Source organism: Lethenteron reissneri, chromosome 10 (genome assembly GCF_015708825.2).
Source record: "Lethenteron reissneri isolate LAM-NWPU_2019-01 chromosome 10, ASM1570882v1, whole genome shotgun sequence".
Lineage (NCBI taxonomy): Eukaryota > Metazoa > Chordata > Hyperoartia > Petromyzontiformes > Petromyzontidae > Lethenteron > Lethenteron reissneri.
This window is the reverse complement of record NC_083788.1, coordinates 9,195,473-9,207,195: the sequence shown is the minus strand read 5'-3', so window position 1 is coordinate 9,207,195 and position 11,723 is coordinate 9,195,473. Positions and strand designations below refer to the sequence as shown.

General features: G+C 43.3%; 1 protein-coding gene across 1 annotated transcript; it reads right to left on the bottom strand.

Annotated features, from left to right (window-relative positions):
* Nucleotides 1-42: 42 nt before the first annotated feature.
* On the bottom strand, nt 43-6,222 carry LOC133340962 (toll-like receptor 13). Its single transcript, XM_061549507.1, has 3 exons — nt 6,154-6,222; nt 5,777-5,863; nt 43-4,122 (listed from the first exon to the last, which is right to left on the bottom strand). Exon 3 carries the CDS (start codon nt 3,951-3,953, stop codon nt 1,050-1,052), a length of 2,904 nt encoding a protein of 967 aa, XP_061405491.1. The 5' UTR covers nt 3,954-4,122; nt 5,777-5,863; nt 6,154-6,222; the 3' UTR covers nt 43-1,049.
* Between the last annotated feature and the right edge of the window lie 5,501 nt (nt 6,223-11,723).

Sequence of the window (11,723 nt, the reverse complement as noted above, 5' to 3'; positions counted from 1 at the left end):
GCTTGTGTTGCTTCCGAAACGTCGTGATTTAATTTCGCAATTTTTTTGTGTCTGCTCACAAGTAATCCCCATCGATGTACGGTGACCACTGGTTGTAATTACTGGCGAAACGTCGTACACTCAGATTGTAAATATTGTAGATTTACTCTCCCAACACACAACCGATGTGCTGTACTAGGAACGAATTGGCACGTTCTGTTTACGTGACGAGCCTTTTTCGAATTGGCTGTGTCGTGTGGTGGCGGCGGGTTGAACGACACACATTTATACTTGTGTAATGTGAGGTTATATCCGGGTCGTTGACGGATTACAACTCGTCACGACGATTGGCTCTGCCGGTCCTGGTTCATAGCCAATGGGGGGAAGCCTAGGGGCGTGGCCCTGACGTAATGGAAAGGTGACAGCTGGTTGTAGAGGATTGGTTCCCGGGAGCCTCTGGAATATTCCATAGAGGCTAACCAGGATTGGTGGAAACGTACCACGTGACCCGGGTATTAAATAGGGGTGGAGACGGACGACACGTGGTCAGAACGGGAACGAACAGAGGAAGGGGGCCACGTGGGAGCGGGGCTCCGGGTTGCCACGTGGCTGTGCGCATCTCTCTCTCTCTATCTGTCCCTCTCATGCTGCCTGTCAGCAGCGTGAAGAAAAGCTGTAATGCAAAGTTGAATAAAAGACCGGATTCCAGAAGTCGCCTCAACGAGCATTATTACACTTGCATTTATGGGTGCTACCACCAACTTGGCCGTGTCACCACCCCGGGACAAAGTGCCAGGTTGCGTGTGGGGAGTGTGGAGGTTTCTGAGGCACATCTGGACTCTTTTTTTCTGAGGCGCTGAGCAACCTACAACCTGACCCCCCCCCCCCCACCACCATCTCGCCCTCCCTTCTCCTTGGCTCCCCTCTGATTCCACAATCTATCTCAATTCCGCACATTAGCCCATTGCCCCCCCTGGATGCATTCTCCCCATTGGCGGCCTTTCGTGTCCAACTTTCTCACTGATCTGCTTCAGTTTTATATTCCACTGCTAAAATGTAGATCTGCTGGCTCACAGAAGCTCGTGCTGCTCACGGCCACTCGGGGTCGGCCTCCCGAGGGCCGTACGCAGCTTGGCCCAAAACAGCTCCCGCCCGATGTCATCGTGGGGCCACACGATGTACGTCTTGTTGTTGACAATCCTGCGCATGCGGTAGTAGGCCGACAGCTTGTAGCTGGGGATCGTTTCGAGGAAAACCATGATGAGAACGTCCTTGTGCTCGTTGAAGAGGCGGTAAGAGGCCATCTGGATCTCCATGGAGCACCACTCGCTGAGCAGGTAGCTCTCGCTCACCACGCAGATGGTCTTGCGGCTGTTGTAGATCGCGTCCACGATGTTGTCAACGATGTACTTGCCCAGCACGAAGTCGCGGTGATGGACGCAGAGCTTGAAAAAGGGCGGGCCCTCTTTCTCCAACTGGGGGACCATCTCGGACATGACCCAGTCCTCGTTCATCGAGTTGTACGAGATGAACGCGTCGTAGGTGTACACCTGTTTGTCCGCGGCGTTGCGGGGGTAGTCGCGGAACCAGGCTCGGAACATGTAGTAGCCGTAGATAATGTGCCAGCGCACCTTTGCGTACACCAGCGGGATGAGGATGGTGAACAAGATGGTCGGGCTCGTCGAGAGAAACATGATTTTTCCCAACTTCTCATGACAGACGGACGTGTCAAAGTCGACGAAACGGGAAAACGTGAACCCGTGTCCCACTTCACATTGCAACGTGTAGAGGCCAGTCACCTGTATATTGCTGGCGAATGACCAGTTTTTAAACCAGGCATTGTCGCAAGTGCAATCTACAGGATTATTTCTCAAGTCTAAATATTTCAGGTTTGTCATGGGTGTAATTAACTCCTCCGTTACATAACGAATAGCATTATCATTGAGATACAACGTTTCCAAGTGTGTCAGGTTCTGAAACTGCTGGTTGTTGATGGAACCCAGTCCATCGTTGCCAAGGTCTAGGCTGGATAAATTTTTAAGTTTGTAGAACATTGTCTTGTTCATTATTTGTAGGCCACTGCACACATCGTGAATATCGAGGTATTTGAGGTTATGCATGCCATCAAAGGGGTGCCCTTCGTGGAACAACAGTTTGTTGCCACCCAGTTGAAGTTTTTCCAAAGCGTAAAGCCCCTTGAAGAGGTTTTTAGGAATGCTCTTCATACCATATGGCTGTTGGGCACTCAGTTTAAGGTTAATTAGATTGGTTAGTTCAACAAAGGGTGGGTTTTTAATGGTTGGGGAGTTATATACAATCATGTTCTTGACCAGGTCGAGGACACGCAACGAATGTAGCCCAGCAAACACAGCTCGGTTGTCCAGGCTGCGGATTGCATTCCTGTCGAGGTAAAGATTTTTCAAATTTGAAAGTTCAGAAAATGTCTCTCCTTGAAGATACGAGAGAGCGTTGCCACCCAAGTCCAAAAACTCCAGGTTTGTTAAATTGGAAAATACACTTCGATTCAGAATTTTCAATCTATTGTTTCGTAGCATGAGGCTTTTTAGATTTTTGAGCGGGGAAAACGGCGACTGGACGTTAAAGCTGCGGATGACGTTGTTTTCCAGCACCAGATAACTGAGGTTGTGCAAACCGTCGAAGGGTCTTTTGCTCAGTCTTAAAATGTCATTTCCGGTTAAGTCTAGCTTGCGAAGGTTTTTCATATGAACGAAGGCGTAAGATTCCAATTGAAAGATATAGTTGTTCTTAATAAATAAGTTTTCTAAGTAAGGAAGAGGCGTGCATATCACAAATGTGGAGTTATCATTTTTTACACAAGACTCTAACACCTCAATATGGTTCTTGTTCAAAGTTAAATTACGCAACGTGTTGTTGGGGCTCAGGAAGTTGTACCTCTCTACTGACTTGATTCTGTTGAATGAAAGGTCCAAACTTTCAATCTCACGACAGTTGCAAAAAGATTCACTCACGTTTGAGATGTAGCAATTAGTCAGAGTGAGAGACATTACCTGCCTGGTTACGTTCAGCCGACAAACTAAATGCAGATTTGGCAAACTGCGCAAGGGTAAATATGCGAATGTGAGTGTTTTTGGAAACATGTTATTTAACGTTTGAAGTTTAGAGATGTTCAGGTTTCTCATGCTAAGTCTCAGTTGCAAGAGGCTACTCATGTTGAGGCCCGCGAGTTCTGAAACATTCGTGAGGCTGCTGTTGAACAAATCGAGTGAAGTAATGTGATTTAAGAAGTCGCGCTCAAGGGAAATGCTGTCAATAGAGTTGTTTGAAAGAAACATCAATTCCACGGTCTCTTGAAGTCTCAGATTCTTTCCGACACTTATCTTTGTGAGCCTGTTGCTCTCCAGATTGAGCGATTGCAACAATGGCAACTCGTATATGGCCTCCACGACCCGCGAGAAGTTCGACAATTCGTTGTTGGTGAGACTCAGTTGAATTACATTTTTCAAGGGCTTGAACATTTCAAGTGTGGGCTCAAGCCTGTTGTTATCAATGATCAATTGTTGGAGATCTACTAACCCATTGAAGGCACCAGGTATTAGCCTACTGATGTTATTAAACGACAGGTTGAGATGTTGAAGTTGGCCAAGGCCGTTGAATGCTCCCGCCTCAATGACATAAATGTGGTTGATGTCCATCCTCAGGTGGATCAGGCTGCCCAGTTTTATGAAGCTGTTGTTCCTAATCATGGTCAAGGCATTGTTAGATAGGTTTAGTATCACGGGAGCTCCATGGAGGTCGGATATGGCTTCTTCCAGTTCATGGATATTTCTATGCACACAGTTGGCAGTCGTTATGGGCATCTGCTTACAGTTCCTTAATCCATAGCCGTGTCCCACAGGCAGCACAAGAAGCAAAAGGCTGATAGAAATGAGCACGCGTCTGCAGCTATCATTGGGCACTTGGTGGAGCGTTGCCCTTGCACACGATGCTGCCATGGTGCTCTACGCGTGGCCGGCAGTGAAGCCCTCCGTTGTTGATGGCGGCAGTGTGTAGCGCCAGGTGGAAGTTATGGGATGTGCTCTGGTTGTTTTCGTTATTTCTTTCTCGGTCAGAATTGCGAGGATGTGGGTTCCTTTCGGAGATAGTGTTCCCAGAAGCAGAGTCCTGTGTGCATGGTTTAAAAGAGGAAACAGGGACGTATGAGTGATTGCTCATTGTATGGCTTTTATTATTGTATGACAGTGTTATTTCGTGTTTATGAATGAGACACGATTGCAACATCAAATTATCTACAATTAAAACGTTACAATTTTCATGTAAGCGCTGCGATAGAGTTATTTACAAATTTTATTATGCCCGTCCAAATTAAAATTTTAAATATATATTTCTAGATTTGAAGCTTTCGTGACTGCAAGGATTCATATTCTTAGGTTTTTTTGGTAAAGTTACTTGATACAGCTATCGTGCTGTGACGGTTCCACCTGAAGACGGAAGCTTGTGTTGCCTCCGAAACGTCGTGATGTTTATTTTATTTTACTTTTATTAATTTTAATTTTTTACCTACGTGACTTTACCGAAAAAACCTAAGAATTTAAATATATCCTTTATCATCGTGAGCCATCGTGAGCTGGATGAAGGCCTTCACCATGCCTTCATCATCGCTCATGATGCAGCGATTCCACAATCCATCTCAATTCTGCACTTTATCCCATTGCCCCCCTGGATGCATTCTCCCCATTGGCCGCCTTTCGTGTCACCATTCTCACCGATCTGCTTAAGTTTTATATTCCACTGCGAAAATGTAGATCTGCTAATTCTGGTCGAATTATGATTCCAAAGACCAGACCTTGATTTATAGGAGACGGAGCTGTTTGCAGCCAGGCTCCGTGATTGTGAAATTCCCTTCCTCGATCCATTAGGGAATCTGAGTCTGTTAGACTTTTTAACCGTGTCTTAAAACTCACCTGTATTATTTTACAAACTTTCTCTACAACTAAAGCTGTTATGTAAAGCGCTTTGAGACTCAATGCGAATTAAGCGATAACAATTTCGGTGTATTATTATGTTATTATTATTATAGCAATACGTCTTGCCCAAGCCCACTTACATTTCTCAACAGTCAATAACAAACAGATTAGAAAGCCATAATCCGGATGTGAACATGTTTACAATGACAACAATATACATAATTTCCCCTACATACCATTTCGAAGCCCTTTTTTAATATATAAGAGTAAATTAAACGTTAACTGAACTATGTTATTTATTTTAAAAAATGGTCATGCAAACAAAAACATGTTAGCTTCCAAATTAAAAAAATATAGTGTACACTTCGCGCAAGAAGAGCACACACAAGTGTTGTTATCATATCTACGCCTCTATTCAAGGAACGCGACAGGAGGATTGTTTTACAAATCTGGCTATCGCCTGATTAAGCAAGTCGTAATTACTGGCGAAACGTCGTACTCAGATTGTAAATGTTGTCGCTTTGCTTTCCAAAACACAACCGGTGTGCTGTACTAGTGACGAATTGTCACGTTTTGTTTACGTGACAACCCTTACTAGTTGGCTGTGTAGGGTGGTGGCGGGTTTAACGACACATTCATATATTTACGCGATCTAACCCCCCCAAAAAAACCTGTATTATGGAAACACTGTACCGTAGTTTAATTTCCTGAAACGATTATCAGCAACATTGTTCTCAACTCGTCAAAGGTCTTAAGGAGTCGTGGGAGCTGCCGTGTGGTCGGCTGCCTTAATGGCTTGGACATTCAGCATGAAACACATTCTCAAGATGTCTTGAAACACGAATACTCACTGTCAACACAGAGTCTTGTACGCGCACGGTCGAGTTCTTCTGCTGATGAGAAGTGCTCTTGAGAGACGTGTGACGCTTCGGCTCGAGCTGAAAACAGAAGTGAAAGCATCCGCAGAGGACAAGCATGACCGCTTGCGATCCCCTCCTCACTGTTTCTCATGACCTCTCAGTGTGCCTAGCGATGGTCACGGTGGACAGCCGTGGCAGTGATCGTGTGTGGGTGGCATCGTCATTGGTGGGGCAATTACGTGGCCTGCCTCCGAAAACTGGCCACGTCTTTCGCTGCGTTGCTTCAAAACTTTCTGCGTTTACACGGAACTTTAATTTGGAAAACTCTCGTTTGTAATGGCTGCAATTGTCCGAATGTATTATTTTACCGGCCACTGTGGAGACTCAGACTTTGCATCTGCTTTGAGTGTCCTGCTGTGGATAAGGGTGGGTAGGGGTTCAAGAATTGAAAGGCAACTATTGAGAAAGGCATGGACTTTGACCTAAATGTGAGGCTGTGGTGATTTGGGGGTCTGGTGTAGAGTACAAGTATTACACTGGTCAACACACTTTTTCTGGCATAAGGTATTCCAACGGTTTTAAGGTAATTTTGGGGTGCTGATTCCAAATCTGGCATCAGTTTTTGTCTATCACATCAGGTTTTTGAGATATAAAATATTGCATTTTCAATAAAAACTGCAGAAGAAAAATATTAAATAAATGTGGATATCTACATAAAATGATATTATAAACACACTATTCTAAAAATACAGCACCATATTTTAACACTAAAGCAGTCACTGACTCGCAACAACTTGCAATCATAAGTGACAGAGTTAATTTCGGGTAAAATCAATGAAAATGGGGTATGCCTATAGCATAAAAATGAGATGTGATAGAGCAAATCTGAGATCAGATTTGAAATCAGCACCCTGAAATTAGTCTAAAACAGCTGCAAAAGTCCAGGCCAGAAAAAAATGTTTTTTTTGTTGACCAGTGTTATTCAAATATATCTGATATATCAGAGTTCATGAAATTTCACCAGGCTCACTGTTCATGAACTCTTGGAAGTGCTTGCACAAAGTATAGTAACATCTCATCCTGTGTTCTTTGGAATCTGAAGAAACTAGCAAACTTAAACTCAGACTGCTTACTCTTTGGTTCTTTCGGTAAAGACTTTACCGAAAAAACCAAAGAGTATGGATTCCTGTAGTCACGAAAGCTTCAAATCAACTCAGACTGCTGTGCAGAAATTGAAAACACTTGGATATTTTTTTCGAGCCATGATTAAAATGTTCTAACCACTGCTGGATAAAGCCTTTCCTTTTGTCATCGCCACTGCAAACAGCATCCCGAAGCTATAATCCATCTCGCTGTTGTACATGCGCTGATCTCATAACTCCATTTCCGTGGTGATTGTCCTATCGTGGGTGATTCCTCCTTTGCCGGTCATTCCTCTTTCTGTAGAATAGTGTCATTTAAAGGATGCATCTCTCCCTGCTTCTCTGTGCATTTCCCCCATTTTCCTTGTCAGTAGGCAATGTGCAATGGTTGAACATTTTCTTCATCGGATAGCACTCGCCGCTGGGGTTGGAATCATGATCTTGTCTCCAGATTACTTTCTTAGAGCACGAAGCACTGCGCCATTGCTCCACCCCCCACAAATGTGCATTGCTAGTAATATTTTTTGTGAACGAGGAAGGTGTAAATTATTCTCTTTTGACCGCCTGTTTATTAAATTGATTTCTGTCTTGCACAAGAGCACACACAACATCTGCTATTGACCACAATGTTACTGTGCAGTGTCACGTGCACTTTTGCTGCAGACGATGTCTTGCTGCAATTCTGCAATGGCTTTTAACTTCTCCTTTCAGCGAAAAAAAAAGTTTTTGCAAAAAAAAACCCCTGACTTTCCCAGCTAAAATGATTTATAGGCAACAACTTGTGATGGGTATAGTTTTTAGAACCTGTCAATCCAACATGACGGTCAATGGTGGTTGTTTGACCACACGTTACCGTGGCAGTCAGCGTGGAATGGTAAAGTGGTGAGGATGGAGGGGGTCCAGGAACAGTTCAGATTTTACTCACAAGTCATGTTAGCCATGCCAAGGCATCGAACAGATGACCACCACCAGGGTAGAAATGTTATTAATCTTCTTAGTTCTTTCGGTAAAGTCACGTAGAATGGAAATAATAAAATAATAAAAATAAAACATAATAAAATCATATAATATATAATTTTATTATTTCCATTCTACGTGACTTTACCGAAAGAACCAAGAAGATGAATCCCTGCAGTCACGAAAGCTTTAAATAGAAATTTAAATGTATTCAGTTCTTTTTTTTTATTGTACATTCCACAGTGGAATTTACAGTATATCCTGACTCTCCCATCACATCTCGGGGGCCACAATTCAACAATGAATTTTTTTGTGTGGTCTTATTTGTATTTGCGTCTGTACTTCTTTGAATTATTGAAGCATTATATTAACTATAAGTTCCTGGAGACACATGATGCATTGTTTCTTTTGAAACGATGACCTGGGTTACACGCAATTAGGTTTACAATATAATATTTAAAAACATTAAAAAACGAATCTAGAACAGTGGTCCCCAACGTGTTTTTCTCGAGATATATAATCCACTACATACTTTCATCCCACATCAACTGCGCTGTCCGATACTACGCTCGTTAATCCGTTATTTAAAGTGGTGACAATGATTTCATTTCTTCCCCCACCCCACCCCGGACATTTGAAGTTGGTTTAAAATGTTGTTTGTTGTCCACCCACACCTCCGATTCACATTGTTGGCTACATACGGTGCAAAATAAGTTCAACATGCGTTCATAGATAAAATCAACCACAGTACTTGCTTGCCTAGATTGCTTTGATATTAACTGTCATGGTTTTCGTGAGAGATTTTTGGGGTTAGATCGTGTAAATATAAAAGTGTCGTTAAACCCGCCACCACCCGACGCAGCCAACTCGTAAGGTTTGTCACGTAAACAAAACATGTCAATTCGTTACTTGTACAGCACAACCGCTGTGTTGGACAGTAAACCCACAACATTTACAATTTGAGTGCGACACGTTTATATTTACACGATCTAACCCAAAAAACCTCTATCATGAATAATATTGGTCGCGAAAGCCTACGTGTTGAACTGTCCTGGTTTTGCCTGAAATTGTTTTCCCCCCCTCACACTTGGCCCTGCTAACCTGTGGTGGTGGTGGCATTCTGAGCTATTTTATTGTTGAGGACAAGAGACGCCTCTGTCAATGTGGACAATAGTAGAAGTGCAGGCAAACAATAGAACTTTAAAATTGCCGCACTGGCCTCTGCTGCCCACCGCAGCTTACAAACAGTCTGTGTGTCATATTCTTGGTTCTTTCGGTAAAGTCACGTAGAAGGGAATATTTTCCTTCTGCGTGACTTTACCGAAAGAACCAAGCATATTAATCCCTGCAGTCACGAAAGCTTTAAATCGAAATTTATGTCTGTGTGTCATCATCCACGGCCCACAAACCCATCCCGAAACACTATCCAGGCCGAGAAAAATTCCTGATTAGCTTTCAAGATCTGACCAGTTTGGGTGCATTCAAGGTGGCCTGGTCGTCGCAGGGGTCAATCTTATACTCAGCACTGTACAGTATCACATAAAAAAATTATTGTATGGATATAAAATAATCGAACTGCTAAAAATACGGTACAGGATTACAATTGTTGCTGCTGTGATCATGCGCCACGGAACTCCCGTGGAAAATTAGCTGGGAAACTGGCTAAACGGGACCATTAGTGTAACAAATAAAACACAATCCACACTAAACACTGACGAACTGTGTAAACGCATACATTATTTAGTAAATTATTTTTTTATTTTACCAGGCCACAAGTGATAAGCTCCACGAAGTGACTTATCATGTGGAAATGTATAGCACCATCCAAATACTCTAAACGCGTGATGATGATTTTGAATGTGGAGGGGAAACCCGGAGGACCTGGAGAAAAATCCACGCGACTACTTAGAGAGAGACACACCGCAAACTTCCAAACATACAGCTGGCGTCAGGGTCGGGATCGAACCCACAACCGCCATCATTTTTAAATCCTTTATATTAAGTTCGCGTGCTTGCTTGCTTGCGTGCTTGCTTGCTTGCGTGCTTGCTTGCTTAGGACCGTGCAAATCTTTCGCTCGTTTTTTAACCCACTTCCCGTGATCCAATCGAGCTGACATTTTCCACACAGACTCGTTGTGTGTGACAATTAATTTTCGTGAAAAAAAATCCTAAATTTTACACTGTTTAGGGAAAACAAATTAAATATTTAGTTACCAATTGCTTAATGGTGGCAGACAATCATCTGACCCATAGGTGGCAGCCATCTCAAGCCAGAGGACGAGAGGACTCTAGCCGCCACGCATATAAAGGATTTAGAGTGAAAAATTTTGTTTTTACGGGTTATACTTATTTGATTTAAAGCTTTCGTGACAGCAGCGATTCATCTTCTTGGTTCTTTCGGTAAAGTCACGCAGAATGTAAATAATAAAATAATAAAAATAAAACATAAAATAATTCTCACGACGTTTCGGCCACAACGCAAGCAGCCGTCCTCAGGTGGATAGAGCAGGTCTGTCGAGGAGACAGAGTCTGAATGACACACTCCAGGCTTGGAGCGACTATTTGTCAAGGCGCCCTTCCCCCCTCCATCCCAGCTTAAATAGCTTAAATAGTCGCTCCAAGCCTGGAGTGTGTCATTCAGACGCTGTCTCCTCGACAGACCTGCTCTCCACCTGAGGACGGCTGCTTGCGTTGTGGCCGAAACGTCGCGAGAATAATTTTGTTTAATTTTTATTATTTTATTACTTCCATTCTACGTGACTTTACCGAAAGAACCAAGAAGATGAACCTCCATCATGTATACCAGGCGAGGATGTGTTAACATCTTGCCAACGATTATTAGATGATACTGCGGCGTTGGTTAGTGATTTAGATATAAGCATTGAGATTATTTTGGTGCTATAAATGTCCAAATGATGGTCCACTTTGTTGAGCTATCATTTGTGGCCAGGTCAATTCTGATCAAATCAGTTAATACCTCAGTGGGCTTTGCCTGGTAGGATGGGGATGGTTTTAGATTTGAAGCTTTCGTGACTGCAAGGAATCATACTCTTAGGTTTTTTTCAGGTAAAGTCACGTAGGTAAAAAATGATTTTTTAATTTATAAAAGTAATAATATAAATTAAATATTTTATTTAATAATAGAAATAATTTTATTTTATTTCTATTATTACTTTTATAAATTTAATTTGATTTTTTTACCTATGTGACTTTACCTGAAAAAACCTAAGAGTAGGGGATGGTTTTGTTTTATTTGTGTTTGGGTGATTTGTTTATCTTTCTTGTACTTTGCATTGCTATCGTGTTTTTCTACTGTTTGTTGTTGTAACGTTCTTACCCACCCCTACTGGTCATCTGTGAAAAATATCTTTATAGCTCATCGGATTCCTCCAGTATAAATACTTATTCTGAAATACCGACATGGCCACATACATTGATGTTGCGTTGCCATTGCAGGCCCATTGCACGAAACCGTCGCCTATTATTTCACTGGTAGTTTTCCTTTGTAAGGACACACACACGTACCGTACGTATAAACACACACACGGTGAGTTGGGTGGCTTGTGGACGGAGAGTCCGCGTCGCTCGCTTTAAGTGCGCACGCTGACTCGGATCGAGCCGCTCTGCGCTATTCAGGCTCCGGGGCCCTCCCCCAGAGCGGCTATTCAGGCTCCGGGCCTCTCCCCCAGAGCGGCTATTCAGGCTCCGGGCCCCTCCCCAGAGCGACTATTCAGGCTCCGGGCCCTCCCCCAGAGCGGCTATTCAGGCTCCGGGGCCTCCCCAGAGCGACTATTCAGGCTCCGGGCCTCTCCCCCAGAGCGGCTATTCAGGCTCCGGGC

Excerpts from the sequence above, each read along its gene's own strand:
- LOC133340962 (XM_061549507.1), bottom strand. The coding sequence starts at position 3,953 with ATGGCAGCATCGTGTGCAAGGGCAACGCTCCACCAAGTGCCCAATGAT.